The sequence below is a fragment of the Bombina bombina genome, chromosome 5 (genome assembly GCF_027579735.1).
Source record: "Bombina bombina isolate aBomBom1 chromosome 5, aBomBom1.pri, whole genome shotgun sequence".
NCBI lineage: Eukaryota > Metazoa > Chordata > Amphibia > Anura > Bombinatoridae > Bombina > Bombina bombina.
In genome coordinates, this window is record NC_069503.1 from 105281189 (window position 1) to 105305338 (window position 24150).

General features: G+C 42.2%; 1 protein-coding gene across 1 annotated transcript; it reads left to right on the plus strand.

The window, feature by feature from the left end:
- The first annotated feature begins 12198 nt into the window (after positions 1–12198).
- Positions 12199–23007, plus strand: LOC128660013 (gastrula zinc finger protein XlCGF26.1-like). Its single transcript, XM_053713615.1, has 3 exons — positions 12199–12258; positions 13431–13546; positions 20380–23007. The coding sequence occupies exons 2-3, from the start codon at positions 13528–13530 to the stop codon at positions 21810–21812; spliced, it is 1452 nt and encodes a 483-aa protein (XP_053569590.1). The 5' UTR covers positions 12199–12258; positions 13431–13527; the 3' UTR covers positions 21813–23007.
- The last annotated feature ends 1143 nt before the right edge of the window (positions 23008–24150 follow it).

Consider the following 24150-nt stretch of genomic DNA (forward strand, 5'->3'; position numbering starts at 1 on the left):
TTTAGGGTTCTGGAGTCCTTTTATAGATGTTTCTTCCATGTCCTTTCATTTTTTGGATGTATACGGTAGTGTGATCCCTTTCTCTAGTAAGGGGTGTGTTGTTTTGGGACTGACTGCTGGGCTACGGTGTCTCCTGGAGGCTTGTTGGCTCAGTTGAGTCTTGTTCCTACGGTCTCTAGCAAGGCTTGTGGACTGTCTGCGGGTTAGTGTCCTTGGGCCTTTTCCTTTTTCAAGTTTATCTCGGCTTTGGACGAATCAGGATTTTGTTGGGTAGGGGTTTTCAGGCCTGGTGCCCTCAGAATGGGCCGTCCCGTTTTAGCATTCAGTGTCCACTATAGCTTGAGTATTGTTTTCCCAAAAGTAATGAATGCAGCTGTGCACTCTTTCCATTTATGAAGAAAAACTTAAATTATGCTTACCTGCTAATTTCCTTTTCTTCAGATGGAAAGAGTCCACAGCTTCCCACCCGTATTTTTCTGTGGGTCGTCTGTTATTTTTTTTCTTCTGGCACCTTTTCACCCTGATATTTCGTCTACTTTTCCTTGTTCCCCGGCAGAATGACTGGGGGATGGAGGAAGTGGGAAAGGTATTTAAGCCTTTGGCTGGGGTGTCTTTGCCTCCTCCTGGTGGCCAGGTTCTGATCCAAAATTAATGAATGCAGCTGTGGAGTTTTTTCATCTGAAGAAAAGAAAATTCAGGTAAGCAAAATGTAAGTTTTTTTTTTTTAAGTATCGGCCAATAATAATCCTATATTTCCTTATATGTTTATAATTAACTGTAGAGCCTAGATAAACCATTTTTACATAATACTAGTCCTAAAGCCCGTGTACACTGGCCAATTTTTTTTTAAGTACCACTGTCCCACCCCTTTCTCTCTCTCTACCCCCTCTTTTTAACGCTCTCTCTCTCTCCCCCTTATCTTTTGCTCTCTTTCTCTCTTTTTCTCTCTTTTGCTCTCTTTCTCTCTCTTTTGCTCTCTTTCTCTCTCCCCCTCTGTTTTGCTCTCTTTCCCCCCTCTCTTTGGTTCTCTCTTTCCCCCCTCTTTTGCGCTCTCTCTCTCTCTCTCTCTCTCGTTCTCTCTCTCTCTCTCTCTCTCTCTCTCTCTCTCTCTCTCTCTCGTTCTCGTTCTCTTTCTCTCTCTCTCTCTCTCTCTCTCTCTCTCTCTCTCTCTCTCTCTCTCTCTCTCTCTCTCGTTCTGGTTCTCGTTCTCTCTCTCTCTCTCTCTCTCTCTTTCTGGTTCTCGTTCTCTCTCTCTCTCTCTCTCTCTCTCTTTCTGGTTCTCGTTCTCTCTCTCTCTCTCTCTCTCTCTCTCTCTCGTTCTGGTTCTCGTTCTCTTTTGCTCTTTCTCTCTTTCCTCCCTCTCTTTCTCTCTATTCTCCCTCTCTTTTGCTCTCTCTCTCTGTCGGGGTGCCAGGAATCAGACTGAGAAGATAAGTGCAAAAATAATCACACCTTTATTAAAAGCAAAACATAATAAAAAGTCAACAAGTCAAATAACAAGCCAGGAGTCAAAACCAGAGCTGGTAGTAAGACGAGCCGAGTCAGGAGCCAAAGCGAATAGTCAGATGAGCCGAAATCAGGAACAAGGAAAACAGCAGAGTCAGGAACAAGCCAGTGATCAGGAACCAGGAAGGACGTCAGGCAGCCAGGTAATACACAGGAACTCTCACAAACAGGTCTGAGACAACGCAAAGGCAAAGCATACTGAACAGAGGCCCTTTAAATAATAAGTGATGACATCACAATTCTGAGACTGCATCCTGTCTCACATGGATGATGTAAACCAGTCTGGCCATAAAAGGAAGTGCAGGAAGTGAGCAGCATCCCCCACAATGCACCAAGTCAGGCATGGAAGGCACGGAGGAGGGTGGGAGAATGAACATCAGAGGAGGGAACCCAAGAACGCTCCTCCGGACCGTAGCCCCTCCAGTGAAGCAAATACTGTACACGGCCCCTGGACATACTAGAGTCAATAATGCTGCTGACCTCATACTCCTCATGGTTGTCAACAAAGATAGGACGGGGACGAGGCAACACAGTGGTAAACCGATTACAAACCAATGGTTTCAAGAAGGAGACATGAAAAACATTGGATATGCGCATAGCAGGAGGAAGTTCAAGAGCGTAGACCACAGGATTAACCCGTCGGAGTATTCGAAAAGGACCAACAAATCGGTGAGCCAATTTATTGGAAGGCACACAAAGGTTCAAGTTGCGGGAGGACAGCCAAACTCTCTCATCAACCTGGTAGGAAGGTGCGGGCAGACGCCTACAATCAGCCTGGAACTTTTGGCGCTGCATAGAATGATGAAGGCAATCCTGAATCTGCACCCACGTGGAACGGAGTTGCCAAAGATGCTCCTCCAAAGCTGGAATACCCTGAGACATGAATGAATCGGGCAACAGGGATGGTTGAAACCCATAATTCGCCGTGAACGGGGATAACTTGGAGGAAGCATTAATAGCACTATTACGAGCAAACTCTGCCCAAGGTAACAGTTCAGACCAATTATTGTGGTGATCTGAGACATAACAACGGAGGAACTGTTCCAGAGCTTGATTAGACCGTTCTGCAGCCCCATTGGATTGAGGGTGATATGCCAAGAAGAAGGAAAGCTGGATCCATATTTGAGCATAAAAGGAATGCCAAAATCTGGAGACAAACTGGCTACCCTGGTCCGACACTATCTCCTTGGGTAACCCATGTAAACGGAAGACCTCCCGGGCAAAAATTGAAGCAAGCTCCTGAGCGGTAGGCAGCTTCATAAAGGGAATGCAATGTGACATTTTAGAAAAACAGTCAACCACCTTAAGGATAACAGTATTGCCATTGGAAACAGGGAGCTCGACAATGAAGTCCATGGAAAGATGTGTCCAAGGACGTTCACCATTAGCAATAGGTTGAACGAAGACCCACAGGAAGACATTGAGTAGTCTTATTCTGTGCACAAACTGAGCAGGAGGCAACATACGCAGCAACATCAGAACGAAGACCTGGCCACCAGAATTGTCGAGTGACAGACCAAATCATTTGGTTCTTGCCTGGGTGACCTGCGGCTTTAGGATAGTGGTAAGTGTGCAAAAGTTTAGTTCGAAGATTCTCAGGAACAAAACACTTACCACTAGGTTTCTCAGGAGGTGCATTGGTTTGTGCAGCCATGATATCCTCCCCCAAGAACGAAAGGCATGACAGGGTTAGGATGAGCCAGGACTGGAGCGGCAGCAAAGGCATTAGGTGACCAATGGAGTGGATCATTCTCTTTACGGGTCATGTCTGTGATAGGTTTGACCAAGGAAGAAAAGTTTTTAATAAACTTTCTATAGAAAATGGCGAACCCCAAAAAACTTTGAATAAACCGAAGACCAACTGGGCGAGGCCACTGCAGAACTGCAGATAACTTGTCAGGATCCATGGAGAACCCTGTAACTGAGATAACATAACCTAGAAAGGTTACTTGAGTCTGATGGAACTCACATTTCTCGAGTTTACAAAACAGGCCGTTCTCACGTACTCTCTGAAGAACCTGTGTAACATCAGAACGATGAGCCTTAAGTGTGGGTGAGTGTATGAGGATGTCGTCTAAGTACCCCACAACACACTGTTGCAACATATCTTGTAGGAGATCATTAATAAATTCCTGAAAAACAGCAGGAGCATTACATAGGCCAAAGGGCATTACAAGATACTCATAATGCCCACTCCTGGTGTTAAATGCTGTTTTCCATTCGTGGCCCTCCTTAATCCTAACGAGATTGTACGCTCCTCTCAAATCAAGTTTAGTAAAGACTGTAGCTCCCTTGAGGCGGTCAAAGAGTTCTGTAATGAGCGGAATAGGGTAAGCATTCTTAATGGTAAGACGATTAAGACCCCTATAATCGATACATGGTCTTAACTCGCCACCCTTTTTCTTCACAAAGAAGCCAGTCCCTGCAGGAGAGCAGGATTTGTGGATGATTCCCCGTGACAGAGCATCGGCAACATACTCCTCCATAGCACAATTCTCAGCAACAGACAGAGGGTACACCCGGCCCCGGGGAGGAATGGCTCTGGGTTGCAGGTCTATGGCACAATCGTAAGACCGGTCAGGAAGCAACGTACCGGTACTCACCTTGTCAAACACATCTAGGAACTCTCGGTACTCCTCTGGCAATTGAGATACTGAAGAAGTGCACAAGACTTTAACGGGTTTCCGAAGACAAGTGGAAATACATTGCGGGAACCATGAGAAAATTTCGGACTTGCGCCAGTCGAGACTGGGATTCTGCTTTTGGAGCCAGGGATAGCCCAGAACAACCGAAAAATGCAGAGAGTTTATCACCTGGAACTAGAGGGTTTCAAAATGAAGAGCCTCAACAGCCATGGACAACGGAGCAGTTTCTTTAGTAACGAGTGCAGGCTAAAGGGGCCTGCCATCAATGGCCTCAATAGCAAGCGGAATGGACCGAGGCAAAACAGGAATGGAGTGCTTTGATACAAAAGCACTGTCAATGAAATAGCCCACAGCACTGGAGTCAACAAGAGCCTGAGTGACTATGGAGGAGTCCACCCAGGAAAGGACAACCGTGACCAAAGGTTTCTCCTTAAGCGGTTCCGGGGACGAGGATAAACCACCCAAGTTCTGCCCCCGACAGGACCTTAGGTATGAGCGTTTCCCGGCCGTGTAGGACAAGACTTCAAAAGGTGGCCCTGTAACCCACAATAGAGGCAGAGCCCCTCCCTCCTCCTAAAGGCCCTCTCTGCCACTGAGAGACGCGTAAATCCCAACTGCATCGGCTCAGCAGTACCTGGTGACTCGAGACCAGGAGGCATGGGAGGAGAGGAATGCATGGGTGGGAACGAACACGTAGGAGACAACGGAACAGGAGGCTTCCGCAAGCGCTCCTTGAAAGAGGGCCTCTCTCTGAGTCTGATGTCAATTAGGATCAAAAAAGACACCAATGCCTTGAGATCCTCTGGTAAATCTCTGGCAGCTACTTCAGCTTTAATCGCATCAGAGAGCCCATGAAAGAAGGCGGCAACAAGGGCTTCATTGTTCCAACCTACCTTTGCGGCAAGCGTACGGAACTCAATAGCATATTGAGCAACAGATCTTGTACCTTGCTGAATGGACATGAGTCGTTTAGCAGCAGAGGAGGAGCGAGCCGGAACATCAAATACCCTTTGAAAGGAGGCCACAAATTCAGGGTAATTTGAAATCACAGGTTTATTAGTCTGCCACAAGGGATTAGCCCAGGCAAGAGCTGTGTCAGAGAGTAACGAGATGAGAAATCCCACCTTATGTCTGTCAGAGGGAGACGCCTGAGGTAACATCTCAAAGTAAATGTCCACCTGGTTCAAAAACCCTCTGCACTGATTAGGATCGCCTTCATATCGCTGAGGTAGAGGTGCAGAACCGGACATGCTCCTGGTAGGCATAGGTGCAGCAGCGGAAACAGGAGCAGCCATAACATGTGGGACACTTTGGTCCAAATGGGCCGTGCGAGTCAGCAGGGTTTGCAGGGCTAGTGCAAATTGATCCAAGCGGCGATCCTGTACATCCATCCTGGAAATGATGGCAGGTAAAGGTGGATTATTAGCACCATCAGGATTCATGGCCTTTGCGTAATGTCAGGGTGCCAGGAATCAGACTGAGATGAGAAGTGCAAAAATAATCACACCTTTATTAATAGCAAAAAATAATAAAAAGTCCACAAGTCAAATAACAAGCCAGGAGTCAAAACCAGAGCTGGTAGTCAGACGAGCCGAGTCAGGAGCCAAAGCAAATAGTCAGACGAGCCAGAATCAGGAACAAGGAAAACAGCAGAGTCAGGAACATGCCAGGGATCAGGAACCAGGAAGGACGTCAGGCAGCCAGGTAATACACAGGAACTCTCACAAACAGGTCTGAGACAACGCAAAGGCAAAGCATACTGAACAGAGGCCCTTTAAATAATAAGCGATGACATCACAATTCTGAGACTGCATTCTGTCTCACATGGATGATGCACACCAGTCTGGCCATAAAAGGAAGTGCAGGAAGTGAGCAGCATCCCCCACAATGCACCAAGTCAGGAAGAGAGGTGAGTAAAATGGCTGCCAGCAGCACATGGCAAACACAACAGGGAAAAACCCTGACACTCTCCTCTTGTTCTCTCTCTTTCCTCGGTTTTGCTCTCTCTCCCCTCTTTTGCGCTCTCTCTCTCCACCTCTTTTGCTCTCTCTCTCCCCCTCTTTTTTGATTTCTCTCCCTCTCTTTTGCTCTCTCTCTTCCCCCCCCTCTCTTTTGCTCTCTCTCTCTTTCTCTTTCTCTTTCTCTTTCTCTTTCTCTTTCTCTCTTTCTCTTTCTCTTTCTCTCTCTCTCTCTCTCTTTCTCTTTCTCTTTCTCTCTCTCTCTCTCTCTCTTTTGCGCTCTCTCTCTCTCTCGCTCTCTTTCCCTCTTCTCTGTTGCTCACTTTCTCCCCCGTATGGCCATGCCCACTTGTGACGCCTGCCGGTCATGTCCCCATCACTGCATGCCCGGCCACGCCCCTGTCACATCGCCCCCTCCACGGCAACTTCAGAGAAACGCTTTCTCTGCTGCTCAAGGCCAGGTATGTTTGTCCTCTACTGCGCATGACTGCATCTGACAAACATACCTGGCCTTTTATTATATAGGATTAGTGTGAAGCTGCTATTTGCTCCAGTAATAAATATCACTCAGCTTATGGCCCTGTTGTATCAGTTTCATCACATATACTGATCTAATCCTAAATATCTTGTGATCTGCATATTATTTTATTTCTAATGAGGTTATTTTATAATACATTTCTTATTTCTATTAGCTGCACCTGTTTATCATCAGAACGTTTATCCCACTGATCTGTGACTGATTCTTGTTGTTAGTAAAGACCTTAGTAAGTGTATTCTGCACCTTCAGCTGCTGCTGTTTGTCACATGATCACAGACTTAAAGGGACAGTGTCCTGTACATTTGGTTTTCACTTAAAATAACAAGAAACCCCAAATGTTTTTCATCATTTAAATAGAACATTCAAGCAAAAAGAAATACACTGCGATCCTCCAAAGTAAGCATACTATTTTTAATATCCAAGTGTAGATAAAAACATCTTGATAGGCAACAGTGAAGTTAAAATCAAAAGAATAGGCAGAACATTTTCAGGAACTGGTCTGTCCTACATGTTTCGGTTAGTCCCTTAATCATGAACATGACCTGTTACCCTTCCTTCCTGCCTTTTAAATCTGATGGTAATCTCCTATTGGTGCCTCAGTCTAATGAGATTAACCCCTAGTTGGTCAGTTACTTGTTATTTATGTGTCTGCTCTACCCCATTAATTGGTTTAAATAAAGGAATTTATTTAATACACATAGATATATACAAATAGTGCTCTTATGCATACTTTCTCTGCTAGTTCTGAATTTTGTATATAATTGAAAAAACATAAGAGCTAATAATAATTAGCCCATTGTTGAATACTTATTTGTCCTATTTCAATTAATATATAATTCTAAATCAATTATCCTTCTTGACTAGCAATATATACATTTCTGGTATCTAATATCCTAAGATTTCATGTTTATGCACCATATTCATATATATGTATTTATTGTGTGAGTTGGCAATCACTACTGTACTGATCAAATAGGGGACCCTATAATTTTGATAAAGGAATAGGGAAAACTACTATCTCTTCCAGAAATTTATTATATCCCCCTCTATATTGAAGCCCTGTGGCCTTCTTGTCTTCATTTTGAAGATCCAAAAGGCTTCACGCAGCATTAGGCGTGCTGCTCTGTCCCCCCCTCTAGGTGGTGTTCGTACACATTCTATAACCTGCCATGAGAGCGACGTAACATCGCCCCCATGCACAGAGATAAAGTGTTGTGAGAGGCCTGAGCTGTCTTTATCATGAGAGATATCATTTAGATGCTCTCTGATCCTGGAGCGCACCTCCCTTGTGGTGCACCCTATGTACTGTCCGTTACACTGGGAGCAATCTACCAAGTATACTACAAAAGGGGTTCTACAATTTGTACAATTTGACAAATTGAAAATCCTATTAGTAGTTGCTGATTGGAAAGTGGATGTCACTCTGCTGTACTTACAGGCTATACATTTAGAGAAGTGGCATTTAAAATGCCCTTTCACACTTAGCCAACTACTGCTGGCCCTCTCTTTATCCCTTAGTACACTTGGTGCCACTAACTTACCAATTGTGCATGCTCTCTTAGAGACAAAATTGCACCCTTTGGACACATAGTCCCTTAAGCTGTCCTCAGCTGTCAGTATAGGTAGATGTTTGCTGACAATACTGGTGATGTCCTTAAATTGCGGGCTATAAGTGGTAACCAGAGTTGGTCTAGTTAAATCATAACCATTCCTTTTCCTGGTGTTCCCCCTTAGTATCTCACTTCTACTCATCCTAGTTACCTCCAAGTGGGCTCTATTGATGACTTTGCGTGAGTAACCTCTCTCTGAGAGGAGACAACTTAGTGTCTCACTCTCCTTTACAAAGTCTTCTTCCAAGGAGCAGTTCCGTTTAAGTCTCATGAACTGCCCCTTGGCCACCCCAAACCCCGTGTGACGGGGATGATTACTCCTAGCGTGAAGCAAGGAGTTTGAGGTAATAGGCTTACGATATAGGGATGTAGAGACCTTACCATTTAAAGGATCCCCCCTAAGTACCACATCAAGATATGGTATTGTACTTGTCCCTGTTTGGGCAGTGAATTCCAAACCCACTCTGTTAGAATTGAGATAAGTCAAAAAGTCTTGCATCTCAGCAATCTCCCCCACCCAGATAAAAAGGAGATCATCTATAAAACGTTTATAGGATCTAATCCTATCTCTGAATGGGTTATTATCTCCAAAGACGTGGGACAGTTCCCACCAACCCATAAATAGGTTGGCATATGATGGGGCAAATTTAGCTCCCATCGCTGTCCCACGTCTTTGGAGATAAAAAGTATGCTCAAACTTAAAATAATTATGTGTCAGGAGAAAGGTGAGGGCCTCAACTATAAATTCGATTAAATCCTCATGGTAATTGCTAAAATTCTGCAGCATATACCTCACGGCTTCAATGCCGAATTCATGGGGAATGGCCGAATAGAGGCCAACCACATAAACTGTTAACCATGTACAATTTTTCTCCCATACGACACTATCCATTGCTTTTATGAGATGCGTGGTATCTTTCAGATAAGATGGCAAGAAGTGAATGACTGGTTGCAAAAGGGACTCAATCCAACCTGAAAGTCTTTCAAAAAGTGACCCTATGCCTGAGACAATTGGTCTACCCTTCACCTCCTCCAAGGTCTTATGGACCTTGGGGAGGTGATGAAAAATAGGGATAACAGGTTTAAGCACCATCAAATAATCAAATGTCTCTTGGTCAATATGCCCCCTCATCAAGCCATCATCCAAAAGATGTCTCAATTCAATCCCAAATCTTTCCGTTGGGTTAAAGCTAAGTTCTTTATAAACCAGGGTGTCTGTCAACTGCCTCAAGGCCTCTTCAACATATTTATCTCTCCCCATCACCACTATGCAGCCCCCCTTGTCCGCTTGTTTGATGACTATATCTTCAGTCTTCCCTAGCTGTTCCAATGCCAATCTCTGGGTTGGGCTCAGGTTATGTGTTATCTTATTACTCTGTTCTGAGAGTTTAACCAGATCCTCCTCAACCCTGCGATGGAAGGCTTCAATAAAGGGTCCTCTGGTTCTGGTGGGGTAAAAGATAGATTGGGGCCTAAACCCTATATGTTCCCTCTTAACAGGGAACTCTGAGTGGGAACTGGAAGCTCCTAACTCATGTAAGGTGAAATAATCAATCCCTTCTTTGAAATCTATGATGTCAGTTATATTAGGGAGAGCCTCATTAGTTACCTGTGAGTCATTACTAGTTTGATTTTCCACACCTTCCTCTTGGTTACTAGATCCCCAAAATAATTTTTTTAGGGTCAAGTCCCTAACCAGTCTATTTATGTCAACAATAGTTTCAAATAAATCAAATTTATTGGTTGGAACAAAGCCCAAGCCCAGGCTGAGTACTTCAATCTGTGGGTCTGTTAATACAATTTCAGATAAATTAATGACAGTCATATTTTGTATTTGTTGCGTGCATTTCTTTTTGGCTGTGCCCTGGCCCTTCCCTTTCCTCGATCTATGTCTCCGCCTCCTTCTATTCCTTTCGGATCTAACCGAAAAACCTGTTGCTGGCTATTCTCCATGGTCTGGGGTATGAATGTTGATGGTCTGACGTCCCCCTCACTATCACTGAGGAACTCCTGTTGTCTCTCATTCACATTTTTGTTATTTTTCCTAGTACTATGTACCCTACCATCATTACCAGCCTTGTTCTGGCCTAAACCATGTGCTGACTCTGTCCTCTTTAAGGCACTCTTAGGTACTGATGCCTGCACTTCATCACCTGAGTTCCCACTAGAATCACCTGCACCATATTCATCTGACTTGTATTCATTATCCTCATCTGTACTGTCTTTATCTGAAAAGGTCACTCTTTTACCTTCCCCTCCTGATCCCATTTTAGGGGTACTCCTATTCCTCCTGAACTTGGGCCTGTTTGTCCTAGATCCAGATTTAATCTGCCAGGTATAAACTTTGTTACTGATTAGGGATGCACCGAAATTTCGGCCGCAGAAAGTTTCGGCCGAAAATGGCATTTTTGGTTATTTCGGTTTTTATGCCTTTTATTTTCGGTAAAATTATTGTGTAGCATATTTAAAAATTGATGCCAGCCCTGAACTGCTGTTTGAGTTCATTACTTGACTTACTGTTTTGCATATAATAATACTTTTATAGGACTATACTTTATTTTGATAATTGGTAGAAAAAAACAAAAAACGGTTAAATCTAATTCTGTTACACAGAACTAAATAAAAAAATACTAGCGATGCACCAAAATTTGGGCCGCCGAAAATGTGCAACTCCAATTTCGGCCCAAAGAGGACCAAAATGGCTAAAAATATACAGCCCTTCCCTGTTCTATTGAGTTACATGCCTATCCTTAGCATAAGGTGAGCAGCACAGCACTGGCATTATACACAGAGCACACACATAAGTACCATGACATGATGATATTTGAAACCAGCAGTGCCCTTTTTTTTTTTTAGAAGGAAACCAAAGTTCTGAATACAGTATTCAAAGGAGGATATGTTTATAAACACTTGATATAATCAGACACAGCCATAAGCACACACAGTGAACATGTATAAGCCTTATATACAGTGCTCATACATAAGCCTCTTGTGCGTAAACATTCTATTCGCCTGAGGCAAATATGAATGCACACTAAATATGCATAAGTCCCAAGCTTGCACACAGTTAGTACAAATTAGCACCCACCAGACAGTGTATACAAAAAAGCACAGTAACTTTCTATAACCACCTTGCACGTAAGGTCATAGCTAAGTCCGGTGGTCCTGGTTATAGGTGACAGGCAGACTCCATTTGGGGCTCCAGACATATAATTTGACGGGTCAGTGTGAGACCCGAACTAGGTGGAGATACGAAGAGAGACGATCAGGTGCAGCCATGCCCATCACACGGATAACTACACCCAAAAACAAAACACATGTCCACCTCGTATTGTTGTCTGGCTATAACCACGCTCTCCCTTGTAGAGCTCAACCAGTTTCACTGCAGATCACGCCCATTTGTTGGAGCTTTCCCGCCTACATGCTCTCTCAGCTACACACACACTGTAGTTAAAAAAGAAAAAAAACTATTTCGGTTTCGTTTCGGTTTTCGGCCAGGGGCATCCTGAATTTTCGGTATCTGTTTCGGTCCAGAATTTTCATTTCGGTGCATCCCTATTACTGATATAATCATTATTATCCCTCACAAATTTCCTTAGTTTGAAGTTATCAATTTCACCTCTAAACTTGACAATAGTTTCACCTAACAATTTGTCAAAATCTTTATATTTGGGGTGCTCTAAAAATTCATTTAACTGCACCTGTATCTTATTCAATTCTTCCCTGATTTTAATCAATTGACATTGTTTAAATTTTATGATTAATTGCATGAGTCTCTTAGAACAGTCACTTAAAATGTCGTTCCATTCTTGCAAAAAGTCAGGGTCATCAACCTGGAAAGTGGGAAATTTATGCATTCTCAGTCCTCTGGGAATCATTTAAATAGAACATATAATTTTCAACAACTTTCCAACTAACTTCTATTTTATTTTCTTTATTCTCTAGGAATTCTTTATTGAAGCAGTTGCAATGCACTACTGGGAGCTAACTGAGCACATAAGGTGAGCCAATGACAAGAGGCTTGTAGTTGCCAATAATCAGCAGCTAGCGCACCATAGGGCATTATATGCTTTGTCACAAAGGTCCCCAAGGGAATAAAGCAGATTTGATAATAGAAGGAAATTGTAGAGTTGTTTAAATTTGAATCATAAAAGTGTAATTGTGACTTTGCTGTCCCTTTAATGTGTTTCTAATGACTTGTTTTACCGGTGTATAAAATAGTGTAATGTATATGGGAAATTTCACCTTTAGCTTTAGTTTTTATGTAAAATAACTGTTTGCTGTTTGTAATTTATTTTCATTATTAAATTGTACACAGCCTTTTAAATGACCTGAGGCAGCGGCTCCTACTTAGCATATGCAGGAGTTCATGTTATATAAAAATATGAGTCTATTATTGGCTGATTATTGTCACATGGTACAGGTGCAGAACTGCATTTATCAGAAAACAATCTATTGCTCTTTTAAATTTCATAGTAAGTTTTATTGCATTGTATTTTTATTATGCATCTGTGGTTTTGTAATTCTATATTTTATGGTCCTTTTTAAATGGACTGAATTCGCCAAACTAACATATCTTATTATATTATCACTATTTAAACACAAATTCTTTCTTTTCTTAACTCTATCAAAGAAAAAAATTGAAATGAACATTTTAGTGCCCATCTCTCCCACAACCCCTTGCAGTGTGATTTAAGACAACTCAGTATTGACCAAGAGAAGTTAAAGGACTGGGGGTGGAGATCATGACAAAATGTCTGACAGTGAGAATCAGTAGGAAATACAATACCAATACTGCAATATTTCATTTAACTTATATTTAAACAAATGATTTTTAACATTTCTTTCATGAGAAAATATTTTTTCATATAAATTATAGAAAACAATGATTATAATATATTTGTTAATTTGTGATATGGCCCCACTTAAATAGATTTTCAACCATTATGTTGTATAGATCTGGGAAGATTCATATTTAAGGGGCAATTATAACACCCACAGAGATAACTGTACTAAATGCTTGTGGTGAATCAACATCACATATGTAATAACCTAATCAGCTGATCTGTATCACATGAACTGTTATGTGTGCCTTTAATTATACCATACGTACAGTTAATCAGAACCATTATTTATTATTATCCGTCTAAACCATTTAATATACTTTTTACAGACACGGCCAGAGCACTGAGAGATATCAGGTATTGATGTAACTGGAGTGAATAAGGGAACCTTCTTCCTGGGCACAGACATTGGAGCCTGTTATCAACATGAACTCATATGTGTTAGGTGAGTAAAATAGATATTATGCTGAGTTTAATTACTGGGAAAATAGAATAGATAGCTAATTAAACAAATATAAACTATTATATTTATATCTGCATCTTTAAGAACATTTGTGTCAGTGACAGTTATAAAGAAGGAGCAACCCCCATTGGGCTGAGGATGAGGGTAAACAATACTACTCCCCCCTCTGTTCTTTTAGACAGAACATGTCCAACAACTGCTTAACCTCACCCCCAGACCTGGTTCATTACTCAGAACACCTTCAACTCCACCTTCCCCTGCCCTGACCTCGCTCATGGAGCACCCTTAACTACACTTATACCTTCCTTGTTCTCATGTGTGGAACACCCACAACTCCCCCAGTGTTCCCCACCCCAGAACCACCACTGATTTGTGTGTTTAATTTTACAGTGACTGTTATTATTAAACTAATAAAGTTTTTGGCTGTTTATATAAATCAAACAACCACACCTATAAGCTAAAGATTATCATAAGATCATTGCTTCTTACCCTCTCAAAACATCTCACACTGATGATTATTCTGTGATAATTAAGACATCATGTTCTCACCCAACTGGTTGAGCATGAGCCGGGCAGGGCTGTATTTGCAGTTGCTTGTGCAATGTTAAATGAGGATGGTGGATGCCACCTTTCTTGCCCAGAATACAGATGTACCTGTTCCCTGGCTGAGAACATTATCCACATGCACCTTGTTTAATGAAACACTATAACTTGTTTTCATCAGTAATTTAGGTTACTTTGGTGTAGTAATGTTTACATTCTATGTCATCCTTTTTTAAATTTGTAATTACAGGTAAATAAATTAAAAAATACAAAAAGGAAAAAATGTTTGAGTGTAAAAAATGTTTTTTTCTCTTACTTGGTGTATCCAGTCCACGGATTCATCCTTACGTGTGGGATATTCTCATTCCCTACAGGAAGTGGCAAAGAGAGCACACAGCAGAGCTGTCCATATAGCTCCCCCTCAGGCTCCGCCACCCAGTCATTCTCTTTGCCGCTCTAACAAGTAGCATCTCCACGGGAGGGTAAAGTGAATGTGGTGTTAGATTTGTAGTTTTTATTTCTTCAATCAAGAGTTTGTTATTTTAAAATAGTTCCGGTTTGTACTATTTACTCTGTGGCAGAAAGTGATGAAGATTTCTGCTGAGAGGAAAAAGATTTTAGCATGTTGTAACTAAAATCCACTGCTGTTCCCACACAGGACTGTTGAGTACCGGATAACTTCAGTTGGGGGGAACAGTTTGCAGGCTTAACTGCTATAAGGTATGCTCAGTCACTTTTTTTCTAGTCAAGACCTGGTAATGCTAGAAGACTGACAGGAATCCCCATGTGGGGAAGGTAAGCCATATTCTGAGACTTAGTATAGAAGGATGGCTTAGTGAAAAGGGCTTAAAACGCTGGTGGACACTGTTATGGGGAAATCAATTATTTTATTACATAATCTGATATTGGTACAAGTGTTTATTACATTTGGAAACACTTTTTTGGGGTTTATTCCGCCTGGCATATTTGTAGACACCTATTTAGGCTTGGGAAGGCCCCACAACTCCGGAGTGATGAGGGAGGGGGCCTAATTTTCGCACCTCAGTTGCGCAGTTCTTTTGCAAGACAGCTTCATGCAGCTTCACATGTAGAGTCCAGAGATTGCTGGAGGACTCCAGGGAGGCTTATTTTCATCTAAAACTAATCCCCAAGGAAGGTAGGGCCACAGCAGAGACTGTGGCATGGTGCTGTAGTTTGTTAAACCGGTGGCCTGCTTTAATTTGCTCCGGTTTGGGCAATAAGGGGTTAATTATCTTGAAAGTTACTGTGCAATCATTTCAGAGCATTAGGATCATATGGTGAAAATTTCATAAAGATTGGATGTTTTTTTGAGTTGCAGTAAAAAAGTGTGCGCTTTTTATTATTTAAAGGCACAGTACCGTTTTTTCAAAAATTGTATTTTACTGTATTTGAGTGCTGTCTAAGTCTGTTTAACATGTCTGAGCCTACTGATAGACCCTGTTCTATGTGTTTAATAGCCATGGCGGTACACCCTTTACATTTGTGTTTAAAGTGTGCTAAGGTATCTAAACATTTTAAAGACCATTCAGTGACACTTAAAAATGTAGCCCAAGATGATTCTTTGACGGAAGGTAATGAGGATAGTCCTCCTTCCTCTCCCCATGTGTCGACACCAGTTACGCCCGCGCAAGCGCTGCCTAGTACCTCTAGCGCATTGGGCCCTATTACATTACAACAATTGGCAGCAGTCATGGATAATTCCCTTGCAACATTTCTATCCAAACTGCCAGTTTTTCCTAAAAAGCGTGATAGCTCAGTTTTAAGAACAGAGGACGAGCAATCAGAAGCTTTGGATGATTTATCTGTTGTACCCTCACAACACTCTGAAGTAGCAGTGAGGGATGGGCTGTCCGAGGGAGAAATTTCTGACACAGGGAAAATTTCTCAGCGGGCAGAATCAGATTCCTTAGCATTTAAATTTAAGCTGGAACACCTCCGTGTACTGCTTAAGGAGGTTTTAGCTACGCTGGATGATTGTGACCCCATGGTGGTCCCAGAAAAATTGTGTAAAATGGACAGGTTTTTAGAAGTCCCTGTATACACTGATGCGTTTCCGATCCCTAAGAGGGTGGCGGATATTGTGACTAGGGAGTGGGAGAGACCAGGTGTACCCTTTGTCCCCCCCCCCATCTTTAAGAAAATGTTCCCCATAAATGACCCCGGGCGGGACGCGTGGCTTACGGTCCCTAAGGTAGAGGGAGCTGTTTCAACACTAGCCAAGCGCACAACCATTCCAAAAGAAGACAGTTGTGCTTTCAAAGATCCTATGGATAAAAAATTGGAAGGTTTACTGAAGAAAATGTTTGTTCAGCAAGGTCTCCTTCTTCAACCAATTGCCTACATTATTCCTGTAACTACTGCAGCGGCTTTTTGGTTTGAGGCGCTGGAGGAGTCGCTCCAGAGGGAGACTTCATATGACGAAGTCATGGATAGAATTCATGCTCTAAAGCTGACTAATTCTTTTATCACAGATGCCGCTTTCCAATTAGCTAAGTTAGTGGCGAAAAATTCTGGTTTTGCCATTATGGCGCGAAGAGCGCTTTGGCTCAAATCTTGGTCAGCTGACGTGTCGTCCAAAACAAAGTTACTAAACATTCCTTTCAAGGGAAAGACCCTTTTCGGTCCCGAGTTGAAGGAAATCATCACGGATATCACTGGGGGAAAAGGCCATGCCCTTCTGCAGGATAGACCGTTTAAGGCCAAAAACAAGGCTAATTTTCGCTCCTTTCGCAACTTCAGGAGCGGACCTGCTTCAACCTCTGCTGCCACAAAGCAAGAGGGTAACGCCTCACAGCCCAAAGCAACCTGGAAACCCTTGCAGGGCTGGAATAAGGGTAAACAGGCCAAGAAGCCTGCGACTGCTTCCAAGACAGCATGAAGGGTAGCCCCCGATCCGGGACCGGATCTAGTAGGGGGCAGACTTTCTCTCTTTGCTCTGGCTTGGGCAAGAGATGTTCCAGATCCTTGGGCATTAGAAATTGTTGCCCAGGGGTATCTTCTAGAATTCAAGGACTCTCCTCCAAGGGGAAGGTTCCACATTTCTCGCTTGTCTTCAGACCAGACAAAGAAACAGGCGTTCTAACGCTGTGTAGAAGATCTACTAAAGATGGGAGTGATTCACCCAGTTCCAGTTTTACTCAAACCTGTTTGTAGTTCCCAAAAAAGAAGGAACTTTCAGGCCAATCCTGGATTTAAAGATTCTAAACAAATTCCTCAGGGTTCCATCATTCAAAATAGAAACCATTCGGACAATTTTGCCGATGATCCAGGAAGGTCAATATATGACTACCGTGGATCTAAAGGATGCGTATCTACATATTCCCATCCACAAAGATCACCATCAGTTCCTAAGGTTCGCTTTTCTGGACAAGCATTACCAGTTCGTGGCCCTTCCTTTCGGGTTGGCCACTGCTCCAAGAATTTTTACAAAGGCGCTAGGGTCCCTCCTAGCGGTACTAAGACCGCGGGGCATTGCAGTAGCACCTTACCTAGATGACATCTTGATACAGGCGTCGTCTTTTCACAGAGCCAAGGCTCATACGGACATTGTGCTGGCCTTTCTAAGGTCTCACGGGTGGAAGGTGAACGTTGAAAAAAGTTCTCTGTCCCCGCTCACAAGGGTTCCCTTCCTGGGAACATTAATAGGCTCTGTAGAAATTAAGATATTTCTGACGGAGGTCAGGAAGTTGAAGCTTTTAACAACTTGCCAAGTTCTTCATTCCATTCCTCGGCCTTCTGTAGCTCAGTGCATGGAGGTAATCGGATTAATGGTCGCGGAAATGGACGTGGTCCCTTTTGCCCGAATTCATCTCAGACCATTGTAACTGTGCATGCTCAAACAGTGGAATGGGGATTATGCAGATTTGTCTCCTCAAATACAACTGGACCAGAAAACCAGGGATTCTCTTCTTTGGTGGTTGTCTCAGGATCACCTGTCTCAGGGAATGTGATTCCGCAGACCGGAGTGGATTATTGTCACGACCGATGCCAGTCTGTTAGGCTGGGGTGCGGTCTGGGACTCCCTAAAAGCTCAGGGCCTATGGTCTCGGGAAGAATCTCTTCTCCCGATAAACATTTTAGAACTGAGAGCGATATTCAACACGCTTCAGGCATGGCCTCAACTAGCGGCGGCCAAATTCATCAGATTTCAGTCGGACAACATCACGACTGTAGCGTACATCAATCATCAGGGAGGAACAAAGAGTTCCCTAGCGATGAAGGAAGTAACCAAGATCATCAAATGGGCGGAGGATCACTCCTGCCATCTTTCAGCAATTCACATCCCAGGAGTAGACAACTGGGAGGCGGATTTTCTGAGTCGTCGGACTTTTCACCCAGGGGAGTGGGAACTCCACCCGGAGGTTTTTGCTCAGCTGACCCAGCTATGGGGCATTCCGGAATTGGATCTGATGGTGTCCCGTCAGAACACCAAACTTCCTCTTTACGGATCCAGGTCCAGGGACCCCAAGGCAGCATTGATAGATGCTCTAGTAGCGCCTTGGTCCTTCAGTCTAGCTTATGTCTTTCCACCGTTTCCCCTTCTCCCTCGGCTGGTAGCCAGAATCAAACAGGAGAAGGCTTCTGTAATCTTGATAGCGCCTGCGTGGCCACACAGGACTTGGTATGCAGACCTAGTGGACATGTCATCAGTTGCACCATGGAAGCTGCCATTGAGGCAGGATCTTCTAATTCAGGGTCCTTTCAAGCATCCAAATCTAGTTTCTCTGCAACTGACTGCTTGGAGATTGAACGCTTAATTTTAGCTAAGCATGGGTTCTCTGAATCAGTTATTGATACTCTGATCCAGGCTAGAAAGCCTGTCACCAGGAAAATTTACCATAAGATATGGCGGAAATATCTTTGTTGGTGCGAATCCAAGGGTTACTCGTGGAGTAAAGTTAGGATTCCCAGGATTTTGTCTTTTCTCCAAGAAGGATTGGAGAAAGGTTTGTCAGCTAGTTCCTTAAAGGGACAGATATCTGCTCTGTCTATGGTTGGCAGCAGTACCAGATGTTCAGGAGTTTGCACAGGCTTTAGTTAGAATCAAACCTGTCTATAAACCTGTGGCTCCTCCATGGAGTCTAAATTTAGTTCTTTCAGTTCTTCAAGGGGTTCCGTTTGAACCTTTACATTCCATAGATATTAAGTTATTATCTTGGAAGGTTTTGTTTTTGGTAGCTATCTCTTCTGCTCAGAGAGTTTCAGAATTGTCTGCTTTGCAGTGTGATTCACCTTATCTGGTGTTTTCATGCAGATAAGGTTGTTTTGCGTACTAAGCCTGGTTTTCTTCCGAAAGTTGTTTCTAATAAGAATATTAACCAGGAAATAATTGTTCCTTCTCTGTGTCCTAATCCAGTTTCTAAGAAGGAACGACTTTTGCACAATCTTGATGTAGTTCGTACTTTGAAATTCTATTTACAAGCAACTAAAGATTTCAGACAAACATCATCCTTGTTTGTTGTCTATTCTGGTAAGAGGAGAGGTCAGAAAGCGACTGCTACCTCTCTTTCCTTTTGGCTGAAAAGCATCATCCGATTGGCTTATGAGACTGCTGGACAATACAGCTCATTCCACCAGAGCTGTGGCTTCCACATGGGCCTTCAAGAATGAGGCTTCTGTTGAACAGATTTGTAAGGCAGCGACTTGGTCTTCACTGCATACTTTTGCCAAATTTTACAAATTCGATACTTTTGCTTCTTCGGAGGCTATTTTTGGGAGAAAGGTTTTGCAAGCAGTGGTGCCTTCCGTTTAGGTTACCTGACTTGTTCCCTCCCTTCATCCGTGTCCTAAAGCTTTGGTATTGGTATCCCACAAGGAAGGATGAATCCGTGGACTGGATACACCAAGTAAGAGAAAACAGAATTTATGCTTACCTGATAAATTACTTTCTCTTACGGTGTATCCAGTCCACAGCCCGCCCTGGCAATTAAGTCAGGTTCAAATTTATCTTTTTAAAATTACAGTCACCACTGCACCCTATGGTTTCTCCTTTTTCTCCTAACGGTCGGTCGAATGACTGGGGGGGCGGAGCCTGAGGGGGCGCTAAATGGACAGCTCTGCTGTGTGCTCTCTTTGCCACTTCCTGTAGGGAATGAGAATATCCCACAAGTAAGGATGAATCCGTGGACTGGATACACTGTAAGAGAAAGTAATTTATCAGGTAAGCATAAATTCTGTTTTTTTATTGAGATGGATTATATTATAATGAATAAACATTCATATTTTTCTTTATTCCATTTCTTTTTATGTAGACAAACACCTGAATAGTTCATATCCATCCTTCACTACAGGAAGCATCAGAATGATACCGCAAGCTCCAAAAGTCTTAGACACCAATGACCATTCACAAACATTGGGAATATCACAGCAGATATTGAAAGGAGATGGTGAATTTGCAGGAACTGGGCAGCAATCATTATGTACAGAGAGTAATTTAGTCATCAAACAAGAGGACAACATTTCTGACTTATCTAGTGAAATGATTATCGCAGAGGATAAACCACACATATTTACTGAGTTTTCAAAACATATTAAAGAAGGGAAAAGTCTACAGTCTAGCCAAATGATTCATACAAAGGAGCAACCTTTCAAATCTACAGAATGCGAAAAAAGCTTTAGATTGAAGTCTAATCTACTAGAGCACTACAAAATTCACACAGGTGAGAAACCACACACATGTACTGAGTGTGGTAAATGTTTTACACGAGTGAATTGTCTGAAAAGTCATAAAAAGATTCACACAGGAGAAAAGCCTTTCACATGTACAGAGTGTGGAAAAAGTTTTACACAAAAGAGTGATCTGAAAAAGCATGTATGGATTCACACAGGGGAAAAGCTTTTCACATGTACAGAGTGTGGAAAAAGTTTTACACAAAAGAGTAATCTGAAAAAGCATGAGAGGATTCACACAGGGGAAAAGCCGTTCGCATGTACAGAGTGCGGCAAATGTTTTACCCTAATGAATTATCTGAAAACTCATAAAAAGAGTCACACAGGAGAAAAGTATTTTACATGTACAGAGTGTGGAAAAAGTTTTACACAAAAGAGTCATCTGAAAAAGCATGAATGGATTCACACAGGGGAAAAGCTTTTCACATGTACAGAGTGTGGAAAAAGTTTTACACGAATAGATAATCTGAAAACTCATGAAATGATTCACACAGGAGAACAATCTTTCACTTGTACAGAGTGTGGAAAAAGTTTTACACATATGAGTAATCTGAAAAATCATGAAATGATTCATACAGGTGAAAAGCCTTTCACATGTACAGAGTGTGGAAAACGTTTTACACGAATGGATCATCTGAAAACTCATGTAATGATTCACACAGGAGAAAAATCTTTCACTTGTACAGAGTGTGGAAAAAGTTTTACACATATGAGTAATCTGAAAACTCATGAAAGAATTCACACAGGGGAAAAGCCTTTCATATGTACAGAGTGTGGAAAATGTTTTACACAAAAGAGTGATCTGAAAAAGCATGTATGGATTCACACAGGGGAAAAGCTTTTCACATGTACAGAGTGTGGAAAAAGTTTTACACAGAAGAGTAATCTGAAAACTCATGAAAGGATTCACACAGGAGAAAAGCCATTCACATGTACAGAGTGTGGAAAAAGTTTTGCACTAAAGATTAGTCTGAAAACTCATGAATGTATTCACACAGGGGAAAAGCCGTTTTAAAGGATTCACACAGGAGAAAAGCCTTTCACATGTACAGAGTGTGGAAAAAGTTTTACACAAAAGAGTAATCTGAAAACTCATGAAACGATTCACAAGGGAAGAAACCTTTAACTTATTTAGAAAGTAGGGTTGCTACCTTTTGCACAGCCGATTCCCTGACACTTTGCAAATGGGCGTGGTTGATGATGTGGTTTCACACAACCTTAAAGGGACATTCCAGCCAAAATTGGAATCCAAGTGTATGCATTTCAGTTTTGAGTAGAAGCATTTTCCATCTTAATATGGGAAGAGTCCACAGCTGCATTCCTTGGGAAATACTGAACCTGGCCACCAGGAGAAGGCAAAGACACCCTAGCCAAAGGTTTAAATACCTCCCTCACTTCCTCATAACCCCAGTTTTTTTTTAGCTATAGCCCCACCCTTGGGGGCCCAGTCGCAATTGCGACCTCTGCACCCCCTGTAGTTTCGCCCCTGTGAGAAGGCCTTAGTTCTGCCCTCTCAATCCAATTATGTTCCATATGCCATGATAATGTGATATCAGACATGTTTGATACCACAGAGCCATCCACCTCTGAGGAGTTGTCATCCAGTGAAGTGCTTACTCTACATTCATTTCTCTACACATGTAGTTTTCCCATAGCATTGCTGATCCTCCATCTTTAGGGGGCCTTTTTTCTCCAGACGTTACTGCGCAGTTCAAATGGCGATGTCTGTGGCCTTTAATGTTGTACCTCGCCCTGCTAAGCGCAAGCGAAAGGTTACATATTGCACTCCTTCCCAGAGTACATGAGATAATTTATTGGATTTAAATGATAGGGTTATGTGAGGATGAAGTTCTTTCTGAGATTTAAGAGCATGAATATTCTGGGTCGGAGCCTGCTGCCTTTAAACCTCTGGCTGCGGAGGAACCAGACTTTAGATTTAGGAATTTGCGCTTTCTTCTAAAGGAAGTTTTTGGCGAATTCATAGGTTCCAGAGGCCAAATTGCCTGATGAACCTTTAATTCCTAAATTGGATAGAGTTTGAGGACAGGGTGGTACCTTATCTTTCAAGCTCGTAAGCTGGTTGTGCGTCGCATCTACTATAGATGATGAGAAACATGGTTAAGAAAACATGGTTTGGAACTTCATGACAGATATACATGGTCATTGCTACTATTTCAGCATTATATATATATATATATATATATATATATATATATATATATATATATACATACATATCTTTATATGTCGATTGGAAAGAAATTTGCAAATAAGCAAGTTCTCTTCTAAAGTACATTAAAGGGTTTAGTACATTAAAGGGTTTAGTAAAACTGAGGCTGTGGGTATTTTACATAAAATGGAAAATTCAAGAACAAGGGGTCATGAGCTCAAGCTAAAGGGTAGTAGATTCAGGAGTAATCTGAGGAAGCACTTCTTTACAGAAAGAGTGATTGATTTATGGAATAAACTTCCTCAAGAGGTAGTAGCAACAAACACTGTGGGGGACTTTAAAAATGCATGGGACAAGCATAGGGCTATCCTACGAACTAGATAAGTTTATACTGTTAGGTAAGGTGGGGCAGACTTGCTGGGCCTATGGCTCTTATCTGCCGTCAATATCTATGTTTCTATGTTTCTATATCCTAATGTGAATTATTTAACCATATTGGTTCACCTTTCTAACCATAGTGCTTGTATTAGTGTTTAATTTAAACTACTTTAATTTTAAATAACCATCTGTGAGGGTTAAAATTATTCTATATTCCTTTGCATCTCAAAAGATGTACAATCATCTAACATTAACCTTAACACATTCATCCTTCGCACATTCATAATTTTAGTAAATTAGTTTTCTGCTAGTCCCCTGAAGGGACAGTTTTCGGCCCATTCTGTGTTACTGCACAAAGGGTCGCTGAGCTTCGAGATGTGCAGCCATTTGTTAGGGCTCTGTTGGGATCAGACCTGTGTTTAGATCTAGGGCTCCTTCTTGGAGTTTAAATCTTGTTCTTAAAGTTTTGCAACGGTCTCCGTTGGAGCCTATGCATGAAGTAGACGTTAAATTGATGTCTTGGAAGATTCCTTTTCTACTGGCTATTGCTTCTGTGTGCAGAGTATCTGTGATTGCTGCCTTGCAATGCATCCCTCCGTATCTGGCTTTCCATGCTGATAAGGCTGTTCTACGAACCAAGTTAGGTTTTCTTCCTTAGGTTGTATCAATTCGCAACATCAATCAAGAGATTGTGGTTCCTTTCTTATGTCCTAATCCTTCTTCACGAAGGAACGTTTATAACGTATTTCTGAATGTGGCTTGTGCCTTGAAGTTCTTTCTTCAGGCCACAAAGAAATTTAGACAA